The 26,078-nt window shown below is 38.8% G+C and overlaps 1 protein-coding gene across 1 annotated transcript; it reads left to right on the top strand.

The window, feature by feature from the left end:
- The first annotated feature begins 2,939 nt into the window (after positions 1–2,939).
- paqr7b (progestin and adipoQ receptor family member VII, b) lies at positions 2,940–9,090 on the top strand. Its single transcript, XM_010754418.3, has 2 exons — positions 2,940–3,091; positions 5,600–9,090. The coding sequence occupies exon 2, from the start codon at positions 5,606–5,608 to the stop codon at positions 6,662–6,664; it is 1,059 nt and encodes a 352-aa protein (XP_010752720.1). The 5' UTR covers positions 2,940–3,091; positions 5,600–5,605; the 3' UTR covers positions 6,665–9,090.
- Positions 9,091–26,078: the final 16,988 nt, after the last annotated feature.

Here is a 26,078-nt window from a genome sequence, read left to right as displayed (position 1 = left end):
TGTCAGTGATTAAAATATCACGTTATATTATTAATAATTACAAATTATTGATGTGTAAATATCTTCTATCAATCAGTTTATAGCTGCTTATTCTTCTTCAGGGTTACACTTGTCCTATATCCCAGCATGGATTGGTCAAACATATCCCCATGTTTACACCTATTATTTACAGTTTCAGATTCACCTGACCAGGTTGACAAATATGCACTAATTAAGTAATAAGCTCATGTAATTGAAGCAGTGATATCATCATTCACAAGCAGATAAATGGGCCCAGTACTGACTGTTAAAAGATGTCATTTTGTAAATACTGTGAGTGGGATGTTTCCTCAAGCACTTCATTGCAATTGAAGCCATGGGCCACAGATCTTTCAGCAGTGGTGGAGGAAGTATTCAGACCGTAAAATGTTTTATTAGTTTTATGTAGTGGTCAGAAATCTTGTCAGCACTTTTGGCTTCATTGGTTTAGACTTGCGGTCAGTGTCTAGCATCACCCATGTTGAAAATGCTACTCAGTGTCAAGTTTCATTCGTTCAGTATTGAGTTCAGAGCAGTCGTGTGCTCAAGCTGTTTTGTTTCTGTTGGTGTGGGAGAGCCCTTATGTGCATGTCCTTGTTGATGTAAGTATGTTTTTTTTTTTTTTATCTTTAAACCAGTTTAATTGTTTATTATCATTACTACAAGTTATGCATTCGTATTTAAACTAGATATCAGGCTTTGTGGCTATACTTGCTGTTACATTTCATAAGGAGCATTGTATATTTATGTACCAAAAAGTAAAATGCTCAAAAATATTTGCACATGGATAGTTAGCTACACAGCTTTAATAAAAATTCTCTCCTTCAGTGCTTAAATCTTGCAAACAACAAAAATAGAAATTGTTCTTGAAATAGACCCATCCTAAATATCAGTACGTTATGATCCCTTTCACTCTACTTTGGATTGATTGACAGTGATGTAACACTTAATGCCCACAGTAGTGGGTGGGGTGAGTTTGTATTGCTATGCACACAGACACACACAGTCACAGTGCAGCACAATCCCATCTTTGTCATGTGTTGGGAAGAAAACTGCTGGATTCATCAGTGCAGAAAGCTGCTTGACTGACAACACAGGGCACAAACGCTGGCTTCACTCCAAGTCCCCTTTCTTAATCTGTGCAGGATTTCTGGAATCTTGCACATGATCATGACTTTTCCTGACTTCAGTGAGGTATAATCAGCATCCAATTCATCTGCACTAATCCACAGAATGAATCATGGTCTGAGCTCCTGTTGACACTCTTCGCTCAAGTTCTCCAAAGTTGGCCATATTCAGGTTAAGACCTAGAGTGGGTGAATAAACAGGAGGCCACAACTTTCAGTGTGGTTGTACACACTCACTGAATCCATCTCTGTTGGGAATGTACACTATAAACTATGGTCTGAATCAGGAAACAATGCAGATCTTTCAGATGCTCTGTGTCTAACAAAAGGAACTTTGTGAGTGAACGCTGAACAAGGGAAAAACACAGACTTTAAAACGAATTTGACCACACTGGGCAAGCAGGGAAATCGCTTGTTTTGATAACCAAATGAGATCCAGTGTGGTTATAATTATAATTTGGAAGTCACACACTGATAGAAGAATGCTGCACAATTTAAGAGTGCATGAAGTTCAATCTAAAACTTATTTGCGTGTAACTTCATATTTGCGTGGGTCAGTTAAATCCAGTTCATGCATGTTCTACAGAGTGGAGGCAAGCTCAATTGCTCAATGCTTAAAGGTCCAGTGTGTCAGATTTAGGGCTTTCTATTTACAGAATATGGCAGAAATTTAATGTAATATGCATAACTATGCTTTCAGTAGTGTATAATCACCTGAAAATAAGAATCATTATGTTTTTGTTACCTTAGAATGAGTCTTTTATATCTACAGACGTTGATGGTCCTTTTCCACAGAGTCCACAATGTTGAACAACCATGTTTCTACAGTACTTCTGAATAGACAAAGGGAACATTGGCTGTAGATGTAGGGCCATTTACATGTTTCATGGGTACCATAGTTTCTCCTCCAAGCTCGGAAAGAGAGGGCAAGTGGAGCAGGTTGCAATCTGAAACTACAACGCTAGACGCCACGAAATCCTGCACACTGATCCTTTAAAGGAAAAGCATGGGCTAGAAGCCATTGTAAAAGTTTTACATTGCATTGTTTTCATGCATCCTGACACTTGTAGGAAAGATATGTGCAAACTATTAGTTCAAGAAAAACAATTCATAAAGACCTTGTTGGAGCAGGTGCTTTACTTTTATTTTATCTGACTATTTATACATTCTAATAGCACTCTATTCATTTTTAACCTGCCTCCGGTGTTTCCTCACTGCAAGATGATAAGTTGCCGCTTCCTCAGTTTCCTCAGTTTGTTTTTGTGTCGTGTGTTTGTTTAGAATAGGTTGGGGTGGAGGGTTGGAGAGTTATTGTTATTATTACATTATTTTTGTATGAAAAGCGATAAATTAAGTCTGATCGATTGATTTAAAAAATGAAATAAACTCGAAATGTGAGCGTTGAGGTGAAGGATCAGGGAATATCACAATAAATCATGACCTCGTGAGCTATAAATACACTTATCATTAATACACTTGAGTATGATTAGTAACACACGACTTCTAAATTATTTTTTTAATCAGCACAGCAGTGGCAAGACGTAAACACACATGTTTGATAAATATGAGGTCAACTAAGACAAGCATGGGGTCCTAATCAGACAGAAATGCCTCATGGGGCTCATACATTCATGACAGTTGGAGAATTTCCGTGCAGAGTGGGCGGGCTCATCTTGCCAGGCAGCGGCTTGTCATTGGTCAGAGCCATGTGAGCGAACGCGTGAGAGAACTGCGGCTTGTTAGCTGATTGGCTAAAAAAAGCCGCCGGTCAAACTACCCAGTATCCTCCCAGCATCTGCGCTGTGGGAGCCGCCAGGCGCTGCTCCCGTCACGGTCATCTTCTCTCCGTTCAACCCTTCAAACAATGTTATCTATATCCTGCACGGCTCCACACCATTCATCCGCCGCTAAATTTAAGACTTTGGATTGATTCGACTGTCTACAAGGTATGTTCAGTTTTTATTGCTCAATTTATCTCGGAAATATTCACGCCTTTTTTTTTTATTCCCGGTTAATCGTTACAAGCGTGAAATACGCTGAGATGCGCCTCGTTCCGCCATCCAGTGGTCTTTTTTTCTTTCTTTTTTTCGTGAATGTGCAGAGGTATTTTTGTTCATTCAAAGCACAGGCTCGGGATGCACATGGGGGAATTGAAGCAAACCTGGAGGCTCGGGGGAAGGGTGAATGCAAATTGATTTCGGACACTGGAGCTCAAATTTACACAGACATGTCGATCAGGTGCAGATTGGCTTGTGGGAATTCACAGCAACAGGCCCCATATAGGCCTGTGTTTAATACACACATTAAAATCAAATAAAAATCCTTTGTTAGAGTCGAGTATTTTCTTCTATCTATAAATATTTGAAAGGATTGCAACCCTTGCTGGAAACCGAGGGTGTGGACGTCGGATGGGGGGTTATGTTACGTAATTCCTTCCCATTCATCACTCCACGCCTTTCCTCCTGAACCTCGGCCTGTGTTCATCCCACACAGCCTGGTCTGTGTGAAGCTGCTGCTGTCTCTGCTCTCTGCAGATCTGGAGTGTGGGAGCATCAAATCAATGATATGTTTAACTGATTTTAACCCTGGTCTAAGTATATGTAGAGGGCGCTAGTCCACAAGGCAAGCTACTGGGTGTATGTTCCAGCATATTGTTTTATTTTGAAATGTATTTTTAGTGTTGCAGCAAACAGAAAACACAGTTTCCTAAATCTAGTAACTGTAAGTCAAAGAACTAGTGTTCCTAGATTTGCTGTGGATGAACCAATCATCTACTTATCAGGTGATTAATATTATCCACACGTCAGTGCTGTGATAAATATGCATCTGTTTGAGTGGAAATAGAAGCAAATTAATACACCAGCATCTCTCAGCATATGTCTGATTATTTCGTCATTAATAATTTCAAAATTTTCAAATCCTACCTGCTACCTCTTACCCATGCAAGCTGTGGGAAAATATTGATTCGGTGTCGAATTGTTCGACACTTTTCAGGAAGTCATTTCCTGTTTGCAATCATCGATACAGAGAGTTGAGGTAGAGCACCTCATTGGCATAATTTATGACTGGACCGTTAAGGTCAGAGCTTTATCGCGCCTCAGGTCCTGTGGTTTGCAACAGTCATTCAAAGTGATGCATCATTGTTGTAGAGCAGATTGAAGGCTTGGGAACACATCCAGAGTCAGATGACGAGCCAAACCATTAATAATAACACTCATGACACAATTTGAGACGAATCCATGATGAATGATTAATTCTAAAAACATCAGGGTAATTCATCTCTACACTTATCATTATGTTTATTATTAATAATTAAGGTGGTCACCATACATAGGGTTTACCTGCACACACATTGAGGATGAGTTGCGGTGTTTTCCACAGAATCGCAGTGTAACTGTGGGTTTGATGTTTTCTTTGAATACATTACCACATATCTGTAGGTTATTTTCTTATGTCACCATTTTAAATGATGACCTTATTTAAGTCTTCACTTACAAACCACTTAAACCTGCTTACCTTGCTGCTTTACCTCTACACGTGCTTCTAAAATAAACACTGTTGTCTGTCTTTAGTGTCAAAACACCTCTGTGTGTGTCTGCAGCACATCTGTGTCATTGTCAGTAGATTATATGAGAAGAGGACAGTTCAGATTGTCCACTAGTTAATAGATCGATCTAATTGTAGAGCAGTTTGTTTTTAATAACAGAGAGCTTATCGTTTTTTCAACATGTGGTGTCAAAAGTGTCTTACTTTTGACAACCCAAAGGACCAGTGTGAATGTGCTTGCTGTCAGCGTTGAACAGATGGGATTATCACACAATCTGCATGAAGACTTTTAATCTATTTTAGTCTTTGGCTTATTGTTTTGTTTTTTTCTGGCTCATAACTCCACTCTCATCAACCTCGATTTCAGCCACAACAGGCAGCTGCTTTCAGCAGTAAACCCCCTGTACACTACTTACTCAGCACCAAACAGCAGACAGACACGTTTAATGAATAGGTGGTGAACACAGGGGAGCCTTCAGCAAATACAGAGACAGATATTTGTCTTAGGTGTTGGTGGAGATCAAAACAAAGCTACAAAGGTTGATTATTGGCGACACAGATTCAGGTGAAGGTTAATAATAATGCTCTGTGTGTGCTGAATGTGTTAACTCTTTGGTAATAGCCATGACAACATTAAAAGCTGATTAAATAGTGTTGTTTTTTCTCTACTACCCCCACTGGCTCAAAATAGACCAAAAAGAATGCAGCTTTAAGGAAAAATGTGAATGAAAATGTATCCCAACTGTACAAAACAAACACACACACACACATAGATAGTACACTCCATATTTGTATTTATATACGTGCAGCTGCACACAAACAGACCTGGAGACAACAGTAGCTCAAAGCCAAACCAGTATTGACTAACTGTTTGTCTCATTCTCTCCGCCCTCCTCTCTGGCTTCCAGTTTGCCATGGCGACGGTGGTGATGGAGCAGATCGGTCGCCTATTTATCAACGCGCAGCAGCTGCGTCAGATCCCTCAGCTTCTGGAGTCTGCCTTCCCCACGCTGCCTTGCACCGTGAAGGTGTCTGATGTTCCCTGGGTGTTCCGCGAGCGTCACATCCTCACCGGCTACAGACAGCCGGACCAAAGCTGGCGCTACTACTTTCTCACCCTCTTCCAAAGGCACAATGAGACTCTCAATGTGTGGACCCACCTGCTGGCTGCATTTATCATCTTGGTGAAGTGGCAGGAAATCTCAGAGACGGTCGATTTTTTGCGAGACCCTCATGCTCAGCCCCTTTTCATTGTCCTCCTGGCAGCCTTCACCTACCTCTCCTTCAGCGCTCTCGCTCATCTCCTCTCTGCCAAGTCCGAGCTCTCCTACTACACCTTCTACTTCCTCGACTATGTGGGGGTTGCTGTCTACCAGTACGGCAGTGCCCTGGCGCACTACTACTACGCCATAGAGAAAGAGTGGCACACTAGAGTGCAAGGTCTCTTTTTACCCGCTGCAGCATTCTTGGCCTGGCTCACTTGCTTTGGCTGCTGCTATGGCAAATATGCAAGTCCTGAGCTGCCCAAGGTTGCCAACAAGCTCTTCCAAGTGGTGCCCTCAGCCTTGGCTTACTGTTTAGACATAAGCCCTGTGGTTCACCGCATCTACAGCTGCTACCAGGAGGGCTGCTCCGACCCAGTCGTGGCGTACCATTTCTACCATGTGCTCTTTTTCTTAATCGGCGCCTATTTCTTCTGCTGCCCTCACCCAGAGAGTTTGTTCCCTGGGAAGTGTGACTTCATCGGGCAGGGCCACCAGCTCTTTCACGTGTTCGTGGTGGTGTGCACCTTGACGCAGGTGGAAGCGCTGCGAACAGACTTCACGGAGCGTCGTCCCTTCTACGAGCGTCTTCACGGCGATCTTGCACACGATGCCGTTGCACTCTTCATCTTCACTGCCTGCTGCAGCGCTCTCACCGCTTTTTGTGTGCGCCAGCGTGTACGTGCCTCTCTACACGAGAAGGGGGAGTAAGATTTGAAAAGAGTTTAAAAAAAAAAGAAAAAGAAAAGTTGAGTCTAATTTATTTTACTCTGTAGTGACCATTAATTAAAAAATGTTTTTTTTTTTGTGACAGTGACTTATTTCTTTTCTATGTGATCTGCCAAACTACAGTGGGCTAAAACAAAGGATTTTTGTGACTATGAGGAGGGAGTCTTATAACAGGTCTGTAGCAGTATAGGTAGTATTAAACACTGAAATGAGTCCTTGTATCTCTGCTCTGCTCTTTTAATTAGTCGGTTGTTTTTAGTCATAGTCTAAAGAATTGCGTTTTACTTCACGTACAAAAATACAACACTTTATGTCGAGGTGTGCAGCAAAATGAAGAGACAGGTTTCGTAAGATGCCTTTTACCCCATTTTATTCAGAATAATTTGACTGTCTTAATCAAATTGTAGCTTTTCAAAGCACCCAAGTATTTTAATTTTACAATTTACAACTCTATAATAATTTGTGTATTGCAGTCAGATACCAATTCCAATCCAATTTAAATTGGTGGTCTTGACATACCTTTCTGGCACTTACTGTAATATGTTTTTCCTTTTGATTCTGCCCCTATCTTTAGGGATCAAAGCAGGGATTTCTTTTCTTTCTTTTTATTTTATTTATTAAGGCGCTAACAGTGTGCCACAAAAATGTTTGAACTCATTCTGCAAAAGTTGAGAATCCAAATTGAAAACCAAATAATGTACCTCCTTTTTTTTTATTATTTAAAAAAAATGAGGCTGGCACTCAGTATTGGTTAAGAGATGGCTAGAAGATTACTGATGTCTCTGTTGTCGTGACAATGTTAATCTATTTTTATTCAAAGGGCTGGAACTTCAGCTTTTGCCTTTTTCACATCACATGATGTCAGTGCTTTGCGCGCATTGTTTTCATTGTCGCTTGATCAGATTTGATTTTGACACAAAAACTGTGTCTGACTGGTCTTCTGCTTTTTTTTCCTTTTTTTTTGTATGATGAATATGTATGTGCCTCTACGCATGTCTTTTTGGTATATACTGTGATATTAAGTGTGTGAATGTCTATGAAAGCTTAGCCTTGCACTCCTTTCTTACCCTGTAAATAAGCTGTGTTTCTCTAGAAAGTCATTTGCATCCCATTTTCTCTCCACCTCATAACACTCAGAACTGAATGCATCTTTTTTTTTTCTGGTGGAATACAGCACATTCCTATTTTGCTGCATCCTTTCAGAGTGTGTATTGTGTTCAGTGTCCGCCTGCCTATCAGTCTTTAATGGCCATGAATACATCATTTCACACTGTTGCACTGTTAGACTGAAGAGCCCCTTTGTTTTGTTGTTCTCTCTCTTTTGTCTGATGACTTCTGTTATATATATGTATAAAAAAAATCACACAGATATGACTCACTGATAATGTTGCATAGATTTTTATCTCACAAAATCTTAAATATCAGAAATGATCTATATTCATTCTAGCACTCTCTGTTCATGATGGTGTTTAATGTGCCAATGAATCTGTTACTGCTTCAGTGATGGTACTCCTGAAAGATGAATTCAGAGACAGAATGCCAGAAGTGATAAGTTGATTTTTAAATGATGTCTTGACCTGACTGCAAATATGTTGTTGGTGAGTTTTAACCCCTAACATATGAACCTTCTAACTGTTGACTTTGGCATTACCGACCTGGTCTCATTGTGCACTGCCTGAATCAACACTGTATATACTGCTGACAACACTGGCTATGTTTACATGCATGGAGGTATCTGCTGTTAATGTAGTTATTCTGTTTGTTTGTTTTTTTTAGCTATTGGAAATGTCACAATTCAGAATAACCTGGGTAAACTTGGGCTCCATTTTGGAGAAACCTGTGCAAGACCCCCCTCCCTTGTTGTGCATGGTTATCAATTGGTTGGCAACAAGATTTTGAGGCTCCTCTGCACAAGACTAATTTTGTACATGTAGTCTAAAAACTTTTTTTATAGGCTAATGATATCCATTTGGCAAATGAAGCCTATAAGTCTCTCACCAGCCCTGCCTATGACATGACTTTATTGTCCTGACCATCAAAAGGACCAAAACTATTACTACTGGGATTATAATTTCTTTCCCATGTGATAGAAGCAACCTAGCTTTGTTCAAACAGGGAGGGAGGTGCTGGAAAGCGACCAGTATTTTTTGCTTAATAGATTGTTGCAACATGGATACCCTGTCACAGACTATCTAAAGATGTTAACTGGAATATGACCAGCAGTCCGTACTGTATAGGTGAATTTGTGTGTAAACATAGCCTCTGATGCCACCCAAGGTTTCCCTTTATCCCGATATGAAAGCAGGGTGAGAGGGACCAGAATGTCTTCTGCCTCTAAAAGATATGTGTGACTGACTGTACTAATATTCTGTGGTATTTAAGAAAATAAAGTGTTATAGTAACTTCAACTTCTCCTGTTTCATTTTTTTACAGGTTATGTATGGACCTTATGGAAGCAAAGAAAGGCCATAATAATTTTAATCTTATGAGAAACTGAAATTTACTACTGTGAACAGTCTGTATGAACTTATGTGGTTTGAATCGCCAATTTTTCCTATTCAATTTCAACTCTTTTAATTCTGTAGTTATTTAGATTTGATATTTTTAAAATGTCCATACATTTAGAAAATCCAGGTGTTACTATTCAGCAAAAAATGGACTGCCTTCAAGTTTCAGTATGGTCATTTATTGGATCAAGACACGTTTTATGTTGCTTGTATAGGTGAAATTCAAAAGATTTTACTGAAAATAGTCCGAGCGGAGGTTATGTTCATGTCATGTGTTTTATGAATGAGAAACTCACCACCATAAATTTGTTGATATAAGAGGAAGAAAAAAGGTCATTTGAAATTAAATTACAAAGAGCGCGATTCAAACTGCACACATTCAGACAGATGGTTTACAGTGTTAAAAATTGAAATGGTATTTAAATTTTCATGATGAAGTATTCTCATGGTGGTCAAGTTTCACAAATAGGGATTCAGTTTCAAATAATTACAGCCTTTCTTTGCATCTGTATCAAATCAACAGCGGTATCAACATTTCATTGCACTTCACATTTGTGTTTCATTCAGGACTATAGGACATTAGCACAGGAAGTTTTAAATTAATCATTAGACATCTTGGTGAGATTGAAGGCTCATTGTAAATTTTCCATTTTAAGTTTTATTTCCGGACACAAGATTCAAGATTGGTTTATGTCTGGAAACGGCAGATATATTTGTCCTATCTTCCTGCTTTGCAGACAATAAAACTGTTCTGAATACTGATATTTTTTCACCCATGCCCTTATCAGTGATGTTATATGGTTGACAGGCAGTTACGAGGCTGTAAATAGAGACAATAAAAACAAGTCTACTCTAAAATCTAGCTGTTTCTCAGCTCTATCTCAGTTATGTTACATTGTTCCATCACCACCAGAGGGCAGCCTTGCTGTTTGGTTGAACTTGCTGTTGCAGTTCAACAGCAAAGGTAAAGTTCCAGGATATTGAGGATTGACTCATCCAACATAAAAGTGACTCTGAAGAGGTATTCTGAGGTAAAATGGTGTTCTATGAAGGACGTATATATACATAACTATATATTGTCTTTTCTCAGTGGTTTTATAAGAAAAAATGTCTTAAGAGTTCTTTTCACAAGAGACTTTAATAATGAAAGCAGTTAAGCACATAAAGAAATTTTAGGTAGAGACATCTGTGGCCTCCGAATGTAAGTACAATGAGTATAAATAAGTCATGGTCAAGCAAAAATGAATGCTAAATTAGCTCAAAGGTTTATCAAAAGTAGGATTAAGAAAACTGTTGTAACACTATCGGCCTGTTTATTGCTGCGTGCTGATAAATGTATCATCGTGTTGGTCCTACTGTCTTGGGTTATGAAGGCAAAAATGCAAAACGGATGGCTCTTGTCTTCTGTGGAGTGTACATAAGTCAATTATAGATAAGCCCACAATCATTTTCTTCTTGAACAAAGAGCTCTACATGGTTTCTAGCCAGGAATTAAAGTTGCATCGTTTGGAGGTCTTTGGAAAGACAAGCTCAATAACTGTGGCAAGATTTATTTCATCCCACAAATCCGATGTACAAAGGAATGAATCTTTCCATTAGGGGGCACAAACGATCTGCATATCCTCACAAATATATAATATTGACGTATTACAGCACTTTAAAATTAACTTGCGGGTCAATCAAGGCAATTTCTTTTATTAATGGATTTCATTGATAGTGATGCCCTGCTGTTGCGACTTACCAGAATATTCATTAAAGCCATCTGCAGCTTGGATTACTAAGCAACACTCTGTATGCTATTTTCCTTTGTTGAATTCAACCTCGAGTGAAAATGAACAAAAGTTAATTACTGCTGTAAACATTTGCTTAATAGATTAAGAATAATATTAGATGATTACATATAATATGAATCACGCAGATGTTCCTCTGGGAACAATAGTTGTAGATTCATTTTGCTCACACTGCAGTCTTGTGGGTGGCATAAGGTTTATGTATGCTTGTCGTGTTCAGTTCAGTGTTAAGACTTGTTTTTCTGTTCATATGTTTCTTTGTTTTGTTATGATGAAGTTTGTGTGGGTCTAAATCGTGCCTATAGTTGATATTTGTCAGGAGCTTTATGATGATTAAGCTGGCTCATAAACTGTGTATTCATATAAGGTAACTATCTCATCAAGGTGAACCTTCTGTCTCTCTCCTACATACACACACACACAAACAAACATATATAACATTTATACCTTAAGTAAGTAAGTGAAAATTCATATTCTGCACTAATTAGTGCATCTCTAAAGAACTTTTCTGATACAGAAGAATAATTGAAATTTAAGGCTGAAATGGGCTCCTGATGTATCTACCTTAGATGTGATTAATTCACAGCATTACACACTCAGACGGTCTTAAATCAAATGCAGAGATAGCGATAATTGCCTTACAGCCTGCTTCCTGTCCTCTAACTATCAATTGCTTCTACAGACTCCATCAATTTTCATACGTCTGTTTCTGGAGCAGCTCTCCGTCCCTTTACATCTCCTCCGTCTTGGTTCCTCTCTCTCTGTGTTGCGCTGCAGTGCTATTGCTCCTCTTCATTCCCTTTTAAACACTTCATTTGCTTTGTATGATTTGTATCAAGGTTGCCGAGGTAATATTGGCTGGCCTTGGTCTCCTATCGTGTTTTGTAATTAAAGGTTTGACTTGCTAGTGGGAAAGGCTTTGTTCAGAGTTATTAAACCACCTTCTCTTTTTGCCAGGTGAAAGACGGCCAAGTTCTTTTTTTCCATTGCTCTCTCTTTTTTTTTTTTTTTGAATGAACCTCCTCTGTGCTGCCAGGTATTTTGTTCCTAAATCCTTTGTCACTGTGGCATTTTCATATGGTCTCTGGCTTTTGTTATTATGTGGTGAAAAGCTTTGGGAAAATCGTTGTTTCATGAGGGATGTAATCATATGAGGAACTGAACAAAGCATTATCAGGCTGGAAATTAGAAATTAATCAGAATGGAAAGCATAATCCCTGTCCTCCAGTCCCTGTAATGCAGTCATAACTAAGCACAGAATCAATACATGTTGAATTAGAAGATATTCATTTGGTTCTTTAGCTCTAAAATTTTCTGCAGAGAACATGTAGCATTGTCTGCAGGACACCCGATTCACATATAGTTGTGTGGGTTTTTTTGTTCTTGTATTGTTTTCCTTCTTCCCAAGAGTTTTCTGAAAAGATTGATTCCACTCTTATATCTGTCCATTTAGGTCCATTGCAGGTAAACAGCTAGGCAGGTTCTTCCAAGCTACAAGCATCACTAAAGCTCAAAAATTAATACATGTATGTTGTTTGTTTAATCTGTGCAAAAACCAAGGTGGAAAAATAACAAGCTGGAGTTTCGTGGAGGGCAGAAAGTCACTGCTCATGGCAAAGAAATAGTACTTTGGGATGGATTATACAAACAAAATCTAACATGAGGTGCTTGTGGGCAGATGATTTTTTAAACTTGTGCTAACCGTCTCCCAGCGCCCAGCTTAATCACTAACAGACAAATGTGAGTGTGGTATCGGTCTTTTTTATCTAACTCAGGAAAAAATGAAAAGAATGAAAGTGAGATTTTTCAAAAACCCTCATATCTATCATTCGACCATGATGTGTTTTCAATCAGGTTCAAATTACACGTTGCCCACTTTGTGCAACATATATGCAACATAGAGACAACTCTTTACACTTAACTCGCCTGTTCTATATTTCTTAATGCACTTTTTTTTTTACAGAGCTGCGTTTCAAATGGGTACTTCCTACCACACACAAATACTAGAGTTGCAGTATTTCTCATCAGTCATCATGCGGTGTATTTTTAAGCAGAAGAAGACACTGCGGTAGAGCTAAAAGAAATAGAAGCATAAAATACAGATAACGTGGTAGGTCTAGATAAACAAGACTGTCAAAACATGAAAATTGTGGGTCTCCACCCAATCAGTGAATTATGATGATGAATGATTATTTAAAGTTAGAAAGAGTGTGTCACTGGCTCATTGTAGAAGACAATAATAAGGCACTGGCTCATTGTATAGTCTAATGTTAATACCATGAGAGAGTCTGCCTCTGTCTTCATAATCTCACAAACATTGCATTGTCCTCGCTGGCATTGATATATATTGTAGCGCTCGCTCTACAGCACTGTCAGAATTTACCACAAACCTAATAGATTCGGTCTGTTCCTAAAAGAGACACTTCTTACCTCCTCTTCATCTTTGCGGTTGCCTTGATGCTACTTGCTTCACCAATCAGCTCACCCGCTGATCGGGCCTATTTATCATGAGCTGGTTGAGGAGATACTGGAGGCTGGCGGAGGTGAGGAGGAAGCACGTATGCCCTATCTGAAGGTCTCTCTCTCTCTCTTGCCAAAGCCTGTAGCAGCTCAAGGATAATGAATTCCCTCCTCCTGCCCCTTAACCTCTCTGTATACAGCAGGGTTACAGACTCCCAACACATTATACACAGATAACCAGAAAGTGGGAAACTTTAAGAAGCCTGGGCATTGTGTTTTTCTCACAGCAGGCTTGTGTTGGTGCAGCTTAGGGGGGCTGATAGACTTGTTTTGTGGGTGTATTGTTTGAATAACCTTTTGCTCATTTCGAGTTGAGACATGACAGCTAATACTCCATATTTCTGCAACACAATTTCTTTACAGTGACCTAAACCTTTGGATTTCATAGTCGTCTGATTTACTGCTACAGAGCTAACAGTAAAATACTTTTTCCTAGAGTAGGATAGTAAGTGGATAGTGAGTAATAGTGAGAAGAGTGAGTACAGTGCAATGCCCCAAAATAGACAAGCTGCTCACAACTGGAAAATATTTAATAGGAATAATTCAACATTCTTGGAAGGAGAAGAGTACCACTTTTATGTCTGTACGGTAAATATACAACAAGCAGCAGCCTCAGTGAATGTGATGTAAAGCCTATGTGGAAGTGATCCTCAAACAGCTACCTGAGGCTGGCCACAAAACAAGTCAATGTCAATAAGACCACATATTAAAATGCCAAACTTCAATGCAGAAATAAACATGTTTACAGCCTGGTACAAAAAACCCTTTCATGACAACTGATTTTTAAAAAAAATAGAATTCACCTGTTAAATTATAATATGCTCAAAGTTATGCAGAATTAAAAGTGTAGCTGCTTTGGTGAGATGCCATCACAGGTGTCTTGTTTGAACAACCAAGCTTAATGGAGACGTTAAAATATCTTCCTTCTCTGAGTGAATGATGAAAGTCTTGAATAAGATAGAACAATGCTTGCATAGTAGATATTCAGAGTTATCTATTTTATGTTGTAACTCTGAATGTAATTCTTGGAATAGGCAATTGGATGGGCTCAATTATTGTTGTGACTTCTCAGGGATTACATCCACACTAAGGATTAGAGAAATTGTTAAATTGAATTTTGGGGGAGGTACAGAGATGATAAAGGGGAAATGGTGCAATGTGATATATTGGCTCAGCATTGCTGAATAGACTTGCTCTTCTTCAAACAGAGAGTCACTTGAAACTGGCAACCTCCTCTGATCCCCTTTCTACAGTCTAAACCGGCTTATTCAGCAACAGTTGAGCATCCGGTAGGAAACAGGAAAGTCTGTCAAAGCACTATAACAAAGTACAGGTAAGTGTGTGTAGTGGCTGCACTAATTATATAAAAGCCTATGTGGAAGTGGTCCTCAAACAGCTTCTTGAGGCTGGCTACAAAACAAGTCAATGTCAATAAGAACACATATTAAAATGCCAAACCTCAATGCAGAAATAAGCATGTTTACAGCCTGGTACAAAAAACCCTATCCATGACAACTGATTTTTTTTTTTTATAGAACTCACCTGTTAAATTATAATAAGGTTTAAAGTTGTGCAGAATTTAAAGTGTAGCTGCTTTGACAGACAGTGAGGTGCCATCACAGGTGTCTTGTTTGAACATCCAAGCTTCATTCAGCCTGCCTCAGGTCCACCCAAGATTCCCATCATTGCCAAATTTGAATTAGTGAGGATCTGGCAGAGGCAGAACTGCCTAGATGGCGGCAGCCAGATCCACCACATTTTGAGTTTTCTTCAGAAAACTATGGGTTTTGTACAGTCTATGATATGCAAGCAGTTTACTTATATAGTATAAAGGACTGTCAACTATCAGTTGCTGCTGGCTGTGGCGTTATATTTACTATACAGATGTGAGTCAATCTTTTCATTTACTCATTCTCAGTAAGAGGACATATTCAAACTGTAAAACTTTACAGCTACACCTCATAAAAATAATAAACTTTACCTGATAACTCTTCCCTCATTGCAAAACTTGCAATTTGGAGTGCATACATTATGTATAGCTTCTTCTTGGTATAAAACACTTTAAACATTGATTCCTGATATCCTAACCAAGTGTGTGTTATGCATATTATACTACACATACTGTATAGTATGTAACTGGGACAGGGATTTAAATATTGAATAAATTATAGCTTTGATGGTTATGCGCTTGTCAAAATGTCAAACCCCAGATCCTCTTACCCAATGTGTCTCTTCCCTTATTCTCATTGTGCCTCACAGAAGAATCTTTATGTTCCAATTTCTAAAAATCCATCACCTGGTGAAGAGTCCCCTCCTCCTCCTCTTCCACGGTATGAGTTTTCTCAAAAGACTCCAGATGGCTCGGGGTCCTTTTGTTGAGGCGTATCTGTATGCTTCCTCTGCTCATCTCTGTTCCTTGATACACACTATTCAATTACCCATGCACCTGCAGCGCTGGTATCAATTTTCCGACAGAAGTGTTTGAACAAGCTTTTCATGCTTGTTGCTATAGAAAATGAGAAGCCATTTCGAGTTTCCGTAAAAACCACAAGTTTTATTATCTTTACAATATTCTATATTGGAAAGAGTTGTTTCGTGATGGAGACGTTAAAATATCTTCCTGCTCTGAGTGAATGATGAAAGTCTTGAATAAGATAGAACAATGCTTGCATAGGAGATATTCAGAGTTATCTATTTTATGTTGTAACTCTGAATGTAATTCTTGGATTAGGCAATTGGATGGGCTCAATTATTGTTGTGACTTCTCAGGGATTACATCCACACTAAGGATTAGAGAAATTGTTAAATTGAATTTTGGGGGAGGTACAGAGATGATAAAGGGGAAATGGTGCAATGTGATATATTGGCTCAGCATTGCTGAATAGACTTGCTCTTCTTCAAAGAGAGAGTCGCTTAAAACGGGCAACCTCCTCTGATCCCCTTTCTACAGTCTAAACCGGCTTATTCAGCAACAGTTGAGCATCCGGTAGGAAACAGGAAAGTCTGTCAAAGCACTATAACAAAATACAGGTAAGTGTGTGTAGTGGCTGCATTAATGATCTAAAAGATAATGATGATAGCAAGTAAAACTAATCACCAAACAGTGAGAATAAAAATGATCCAAGGCTAACTTCACCAAGAGGCAAAATTAAAAGAATCACAGATTCCTAAAATAAATGATTGTACTCTAACCATTTAACACACCACACATTTACCAATAACCGTTACACAAGTTAGTGTAATGGTAAAAGGCCTGTTTGTAGTAACAAACCCACGTGTGATTACACAACTCTTTTGGTGTCTTTCAGTCTATTGTTTTGGTTAAATACCATGCCACTTTTTTGCCATTGTTTTACTTCAGTCTCACCGCTCTCATCAACCTCATTTACAGCTACACATCAAAAAACCTTCACTGAAAACAGCTCACGGTCGTACATGCTCTGATGAAGGCTTCACAACGTAAACACTCTGGCAGTTATGCCATTTGATTGGTTGCAAATCAAATTCAACAAAATCATCAAGATATGAACTGATCCTACACTCCATGAGTGCTATCTTGGTATCTAGCTATCTCGAGCTGCCAAGCTGCACCAAGCAGCAGGTGAATATAGTGGAGCATTTAGCAGCTAAAGAGACAGATATTTGCCTCAGGAGAACAAAACAGCTTAAAGAGAGTAAATACTTACACCTGTCAGGTAGCCTGAAACATGACTTCAAAGAAATGCTAATGTTACGACACGACTGATGGATGTGATAATAGGTAAGTGATTGCTTTCACCATGTCAACATTATAAGGTGTTATATCAATTTATCAATTAAATGAATGCAGCTTTAAAGGTTCAGTTTTATGATCCACTCTATAACTTGCCATAATTTAGAGTCAGTGAAAACTAATGCTAACGTGCTTCAGGCAGAACAGCGGGTGCTGAAAGGTTAAGTTACAATGCTTTTGTTGTGATTACCTATTGTGATTCTTCAATTCAATCACTACGTGGTAATATCAGGTCAACAATGGGGAGCCACAGGTAGTGCTGTGCACTGATCCATATTGGTCTCTTAATTCAAGCCTTGTAATCACTGAAAAAAACCCCAAACCTGTCTTTGTAAACTGGCCCACAATAATCTAAACCTCCAAGTCCCTGTGTACATGTAACACATCCTTTTTCTTATCTGTTGAGGTGAGAAGGGAGTATTAACAAAAGGACTGTGAAGATATATAAAAAGAAGAGAACCCCCATGTCCATCACTCTGAAACAATACTTATAATGTGATGAGTGTATCTTGACAAAATCTAAATAGAAGTGTCTGAGGGAAAACAAGGAATGGGTGGAGGCAATCGCTGTGGTGTGGAGCTCCTGGCTCTGTGAATCGACACAGCTGATAGATGGTGCTCGGGCTGACAGCGCTGGCACAGTAACTAAATCACAAAGAGGAGGGGCTGGGCTGATAAAAACTCAGGGACTGTCACACTCTTTCTGATTAAGCTTTGCTTTCCGCCTCTCCATTGTGAGAGAGCACTTTTAAACTTGGTCTGAGAGAGTTTTTACAGACGCTGGAGGGAGGTGAAGAACTTCCTCCTCATCCCAATTAACCTGAGAACAAGTTCTGCAGGAGTAGCAGTGAGTGTAGCATGATGTGTTTCCAATATAATCTGTCTAAATCTTGATTTTTTTGTTTGGTTTTTGAGCCTGAATTTGACAGACACCTAAAGAAACATTATGCACAATATTTATTTTTTAGACACACAACACCAAGCCCTGCTGCTGAGGGGCTGATTACAACTTAGATGTTTGAAATATGCCAAAAATATACATTTATATGCTTTTGGGGGGCTGTGAAAAACATAATGCTGTATAATTGCTGATACATAACAATAACAAGGCCTTGCTGCATTCCATGCATTTTTGTAGGCAATCTGAAGATTAGTTATGGTGCTATTAAGACTTTATTTAAGTGCTTTGAAGTCCAAATGAATCAGGCTGTAAATTTTATGAAGACCGATGATATGCTCACTTCAAATAAATGCCTGCCACGAAGATAACAGTAGTTTGCATTTTGAAAACTCAAGAACCCACTAAAATACGGTGCCCTTGTAAGGGACCACAATGTATTTCAAGCTGCATGAAGAGCAACCCTTGGTGGTTTAATGAAGCGCACACCCACCTGCACTCATGAGTCATCTCCCCCACTGCTACTATTGACAGCTTGCTCAACAACTTATATGGGGCAGCAAATAAGTAAAGTCACTGTCGTGAAACAACACACGGCGGCAACAAGTTTGAATTAATGTAGCTGTTTTTATTAAATGGTTAATATCTTTTTTTTCTACAATCAAACGCAATGTGATGAATCTTTGAATGTTAAATGTTCGAATTATAAACCAAACTAATAGTTGTTACAGAACTTAATTTACGAAAAACAAAACAAAAACAGTTTTTATGGTCCATATGGTGAATTTGGAAAGATATTTAGTGAAATGACGCTTAAATTCCATTCTTTTGCAACAAATAAACACAAAGTACAACTTGTAGCTTCCTGTGAAACAATACACCAAACCTGAGATTGGACAACAAAGATGACAGTTCAGCATTTATTTAAGTTGTGCTGTGAACTCTTGTTAACAGGCTTGTGGTGGAATCTGAAATACTCTAATGATTATATTCTCAGTCTTGGGTGATGTCCTTGCATCTCCGTGTACCATAGTGGGAAGGATGACTTGAATGGTGAATCTACTTCAAGCTGTTTCATATAAAACTGAATTAATGCAGCGCTGCAGAAGCAAAGATCAGCTTCGGAGTGATTCAGTTAATAAAACTTTTCTTTCTCTATCCATGTAGGGCATGCAGTACTAAATGTTATATAACAAAACATATTATTATTACTTAGACCAAACGCTGTAACCTAAATTATCTTTTATGGTTTGAGGAGAGCAGTACTAAAGTGCTGGTATACTTCTGTACTTTTGTTTACTCTGGGACAGTCTCTTGTTTTGTCTAATTCTTTTGATAAAATGTGTAAATCTCATGAGTCTACAGCTATGATGATAGCAGTGTTTGCCAATGTAGATGAAATGTGAACACTGTAAAATACTTCACACCGATGGCCACTCCCCAGAAATCTCAAACGATGACATAGAGCAGCACAGATGGGAGTGCAGTTGGAAGACATATACAGGGTGAATATAAACATATTAAAGCCAAGTGAACGAGAGGAAGAACAGATGCTGTATTAATTTACTCGCTGTTAATCCAATACTCAGTGGCACACCGCACACTTCTTCCCCTCGGCGTGAAGGTCTGCTGACATGGAATTGGTATTCTTCTGCAGGCACAACTTTCTGGGGTAAATATTTATAGAGGGGACTGGCATGAGGTGATAAGGAGTAGGGGTCCATTCATGATAACACAGGGGGATTTAAACAGAATATTTAATCAAGCACTAGTTGGTATCTCTGGGACAATAACATTTCAGAGGTTTTAAAGGCCTACCTTAAAGCATTTGGCAAAGGTCAAGGGGAATTTCTACAAACTTTTATTCACCCCGGAGCAGCGTGCTATTTAAGGGCTGTTTTCACAGGGTTGTAATAATCATTGACAAAAACATGGCTTATTTATTGTCCCAGAATACAATGCACTGTGGGCTGCCAGCTGAATATAAAAAGCTATCTAAATGCACACAACATGCAAAATAAAAACTTTACTTGCAGCTGCATATTCTGATATGGATATATCACAGACAGGGCAATAAATTATGTTTAGCTCATAAACATTCGCTTCAAAACAGCAAAGCCCGGAATGATTGTTCATATGAACATCAGTAGAGTTTTAATTTTACATATGATCAACCTTTTTTCAGTCTTGCGAAGGTGTGACAAAAATATTGAGCTGAGGTGTGAAGGTGCAACAGGAATAAATATAACAAGCCCCCAAGTTCTCATATTCACAGCTGAATAAGCCAGGAGTTAACAGTTTCACTTCTAATGTAAAAGCTAAGTGCAATCTTAGTGTGAATATCCACAGTCCACACTAGGTTACAAATGAGGTTACTGCATTTAAAAACATGGCATGTAATGTTACAACTAATATAAATCACTTCGGAGTCAGTTCGTCTCTTTGCAAAATCTAGATACAAACCCACAGTGTGTAGTCTGCTGACAGAGTAGTGAAAGCAGAGGCACTGAAACCGAGAAAAAAAGAAGAAGAAGAAGCCGGCTGGCAGATAGAAAGGTTGTAATACCAGACCCTCTGAAAAGACAAAACATAACCTACCCCAAAAATGCATTCACACTCTGCCTTTGAATAATAATAATGGCATTCAAGAGGAAAGTGCAGTAGCTCAACATAATGGGTTCTTTCATCTTTCTTGTCCATTTTCAATAGCAGCGATTAAAATAAAAGCTAGTCTTTAAATAATGAAGTACTAGAATTAATTAATTTGCAGTCTAGAGCATTTAAATATGTGATTTAAAGGTATCTTAAACATGAATTGCAGTCAAATACTGAGACGGCAGCTACTAAGATCTAAGCTAATTACCCTTTAACTAGGTTTATATGTTTTTTTCCTCTGTAATGTTGAATTCCACAACTGCCTCATTTAGTTATGTGGACCTGTATTACACAGATGTCAGTTTAAAATCAAAATAGATCACGTAAATGGATGAAACATTGAAAAAATGTTGACTTAGCAGCTGTGCCTCATCTCATGAGAAACCCATCTCAGACAACTCCACTTCCACCATTTTTTTTTTTTTTTTTGCCAGTTGCTTTTGTTTGGTTTCTTTTCTGTTTTCCTGGTGGTGGACATTTGAGAATACAGTATTCCACTGTACTGTATGTCATGTTATTCACAAAACAAACCTGAAGGTATACTGCATTTAAAATTCAATCATCTGTGGAGAAACGAAGCAAAAGAATGCAACAATGAAAAAGCAGTGCTGTCAAATCCAGCGCATGTCAGAACGACTGACTGTGAATAAGTGTGTGGACCCTCTTTATTATCAAATGTGTTAAAGGCTAATTCATGACAACAAGAAAGAGTTTGTTTAACCAGGAAAATGTTGAGTGAGAGACAGTGTGAGCTTCAAAATCTTTTCAAAGGAGATGCTTGGCAGCAAGGACCCAACTGTGACAGATGGCTGAGGGAGGTGAGGGAACAGAGGAGAGCAACAGATCAGACCTGACTAGGGATTGAAGGATTGGAGGAAGAGAGTTTTTGGAACTCAGGATGAAAAAATGGGCGATAAGAGGAGGCATAGCAGGATTTACTCCAAGCATCAATCATAAAACTTTAATGACAGTGGAGAGAGCTATTTCATTAAAACTCTCTCATTGAAGTACATTGTTACATCGTTTACTTCTCATGTTGTGCCTTGTGATGAGCTGGATTTGTTGCTTCGTATCTTGAACCCAGGTCATTCTTATTTGCATGTAATTAAGAATTGCTTTAGTTGATGTTGCATAGGCTTACAGATGGCTCACAGCAAATATGCTGGGTAGACCCGGCAACGCATAGCCTTTTCCACTGGCTTAATTAACCCTGATCATGCTTGTTTTGTGCTCCGGTTAGTATAAATGGCATTGCTAGAGAGAATCTTGAAAGTACAAATGAGTTGGTGAAAGCTTCATGATGTGTGGGGGCATAGTAATGCATAGTTATTAGTGCGCAGGACCAAGTGACAATGTTGGTTGGATGGAGGGGAAATATAACAACGTGCCACTTTGACAGTAATGCTTGCATAAATAACAAAGCATGAACTGTATTATTTATTGCTAAACTGTGGAGTGATACTTTGTTAACTGCAAAGTTTCAAACATCTTGCAACAGCATGAAGTTCAGTGACACACACTGATTTAAAATGACCCCCTCCCCTTCCCACAGATTGCTTGGTCTGGGGGGAGTGTTCTCTCTCATTCTTGGCATGGGGCTCTTGACCCACAAGCCAAGCTTAATGAGTTTACTGGTTCATCTGTTTTTCAACATTCAACACTTAACACCATCTGTTGTGCTCAAGTACCAACCCACCCGCAAGTCCAAGCCTCCACCACCTGATTCTTCAGCCATGAGCCGTGTCACTCTGCTCCACCATCGTCTTATCCTCCTCGCTCCTCCTTAGGGAGTCTGTGTTTTTTTAGACTGCAGGTTGTGGGATAGAAAGTGTCCAATCTTTCTAGTGCATTGGGTATTCAATCTTGTCGTTTTTTTCCCCCTCTCTCCCTCTCTGATGATCTCTGCAGCCTGCCCAGGCTTTATCTTTCAGATAGGAGCAACTATCTGCATCATCTTCCTCCCTCTGTAAATTGTTTTTTCCACACCTCCGCTGACTTGTTCTAAGCCATCAGTATGATTTAGTGAGTGATGCCTCAGTGATTCTAGTATCTCTGTAGTGAATCAAAAGGAGACTAACAAGGAGGGCAGTAACTTGAATAAGTCTTTTTTTTCTCTACTGAATTATGAGGTGCTGTTCTTGTGTTTAATGCAAAATAAGAAAGAAAAAGGAAAGCAAGGAAGGCGTGTTTACTTACTAACCGTAAGTGCAACAAGTTCGAAAAGTGCACAGTAGCAAGTGTGTAGGATTTAGGGTGCTCTGATTATAGCATATGTCAGAAACTGAATATAACATGCATAACTATGTTTAGTTTATAAGCACCAAAAAATAAATGATAATTATGTGTATGTTACATTTGAATGAGCCTTTTATATTTACAGATGCCACAGGTGCTCTTTGACTGACATTTTCCACCCACTCACTCAAGTCGCAAAGTCCTACACACTTGACCTTAAATATGAAAATCACTAGTGTATTTATATATCAATAGAGACTTGGCAGTTCAACTGGACCATAAGATACAGCACTAACCTTCATGCACAGCATTAAACTATTTCAAATGGTTTATAGATCACTGAGCCATTTATTGTAGATGATTGTTAATTGGGCTCATTCTTGTCATTTTAATGTAATGTTATTTTTCTCCCACCATTCACATCTCTGTTTGCCACCTTCTTAAGTAATTATCGAAACGGACTTAATGAATGTGCATTCAGGAGGAGCGTTTGGATGTTGGCACCTGCATGGAAGCATTATGAAGCGAAGAACACAGATTGCTGTAACCTCCACTAACCTTCTCTCCACAACCAGGCAGATCTGCACCTGAAGTCCACTTGAACTTAAGTCCAACTGTAGAAATCTTCTTTAGAGCGAACTGAAATATATGCAGTGAAGTTGAGAAATCTTTGAGGAGAGACTGGCTTTGATGTGGATGCAAAATTTTTGTTTGAACATCTCGAGTTCATGAAATTTAGGAAGGTGGCAGTATCAATACAGGAGATCTGCTATTTAATGCAATAGCATGAAGTTCAACTCAAAGATGCCAGATGAATATATCATGAGACAAGTGGCAGAGGTTGAAATCCTAATATTGGATCCCTTAAAGGCATGATAAGCAAAAGTATAGCTTCAGCAACAACATTCAAAGCAGAATATTGGAACCTGCTATCATTCACTCAGTGATTGACAGGTCTTTGAATAGAGGGACTAGACAACAACAGTAGACAACATCTAAATCTATTATTAATGTTGGAGGGAGATGCCGTAACAGAGTGAGGTTTTGGGTGGGAGTTGGTTACTTTTTTGGGGGAGGTCAGACTCTGTGAAAGCAGCTTTGGAAGTTTGATGCGCTAGTGTTTCTTTACACAGTGGAAATGATATCAAACTAATTGACAAAGACAATCCAACCACTCAGTAGTTGTTTAGGAGCATTTGATCGTATCACATAAATGGTATCTGGCTGCATTCATAAAGCACTTTTATCCAAAGCTTTTACAATTTGCCTTTTATTCACCCATTCACACAAACACACACACACACACTATGGCATGGCTACCATGTAAAGTAATGGCCTGAACAACAGGAGCAATATGGGAATCATTGTCTTTCCCAAGGACACTTCGACATGTAGATCAGTGGACGACTTGCTCTACCAGCCACAGTCACACCTTTACACACAACAATCTTCCTCAGCAGATGTAGATTTTCTTTGTTGGATACTGTTTCCAAGCTTGATAATTTAACTTTTTATCTCAACTGTAATCAAACTAATATATACTGAATTTTGTTGTTGTCCTTCGCCATGCTGATATCTTTAAAGATGGTTTTAATTGGATTTGTCCAAACTGAAATATTTCAACAACTTTCAGATGCAATGCCATGAAATCTGATGAAGTTTTCATGATACTATGATACTTACTGATGCCATGACTTTTTGTGTAGCACCACCATCAAGTTAATTTGTGGTTTACTTCAAACGAAATGTACCAAACACTACAGAGACCTAAAAAGTGTATCTTACTACTTATCTACTGGAGTGCAGAGGGCAGTCACGTGCACGTGGCTTTAAATAGTTCAAAACTCTTGCAGCTAAATGGAGATCTGCCACTGATGTTACACTGAGAATAACTTTCAAGGCCCTCATTCTGTTCTTGTGTAATTGTAGCTGACAACAACTGGCATACATTAGCATAATTTGCTTGCAAAGCATTTTTGTGTCTCTTGTTAGCGTTGTGCAGCACGGTCACAGCAATGCAGGCATCTTTTTCACACAGGTGGTTTGTTTCTCCTACCTGCAATAGTAGAACAGAATAGAAGCACCACTTCACTTAGGAAGATTTTAATGATAAGATACTATTTTATTCTGTTATTATCAACAATCCAATGTGAAGACCAAAACTAATTATCCTATTACCAAGATGCTTATCAAAACCAGATATATGTAGCTTCTGACTACACATGACAGATATTGATTGTCCAGAGGATTAAAAACTCCTGGAGGAGACATACCTCTGAACTGGATGACATATTCCTTCATTTTAATGACCACACGTGCAGTTTGTTCTTTCGGCTCACCAAACTAGAAAAGCAGAGTAAACAACTTCATCCTTGAGCTTGCTGCAAAGAACTGGGCTAGTCAGAGCTGTTTCAGAATAAACCTCCCTGGCTGTAATAATGGAATATGTCACTCAGCAACAGTGTGGATTGATTTAAGTGTTTCTAATAGTTTTGTATGATATACTGTATATACCTGAGCTCAGTTAAACTTCACTGTAACATACTAGTTAAGCAACTCCTTCACTGTGCGTTGGTGCCATTTGTTGTCTGGATAAGAACTGAATACTTGTACAGGTCAGGCACACAGTCGGCTTACCACGGCCACCTCAAACTATTTGTTTTTACCAAATAACTAACTAGCTAGTTCACAGACTGCATTATGACTAATGTAGCACTTTTAAAATGCATTGCACCTACTCCAAAACTTAAAAAATGTGCTGAAGCATTTCAATAAGTCACCCTGCACACATATTCTTACAAAGGACATATTAATATTAATGCAATACAATACAACAGGGGTTTATTTGCTTTTGAACAATTCAACAGTCGAGCCAAGATAAGGTAATGTTGCTGTCGGATTATACCAAATGCATAAAAAAAGGTCTGTCAGGCATTTATTGTTTCTGACTCTGGTGAAGTGAAAAAACAAAATTCCCCCAAACTAACTGAAACCAAATCACACACATTTAGGGTTTCTT

This window comes from Larimichthys crocea, chromosome XIII (genome assembly GCF_000972845.2).
Source record: "Larimichthys crocea isolate SSNF chromosome XIII, L_crocea_2.0, whole genome shotgun sequence".
NCBI classification, from domain to species: domain Eukaryota; kingdom Metazoa; phylum Chordata; class Actinopteri; family Sciaenidae; genus Larimichthys; species Larimichthys crocea.
The sequence above is the reverse complement of the archived record's forward strand: the minus strand, read 5'-3'. Positions and strand labels throughout refer to the sequence as shown.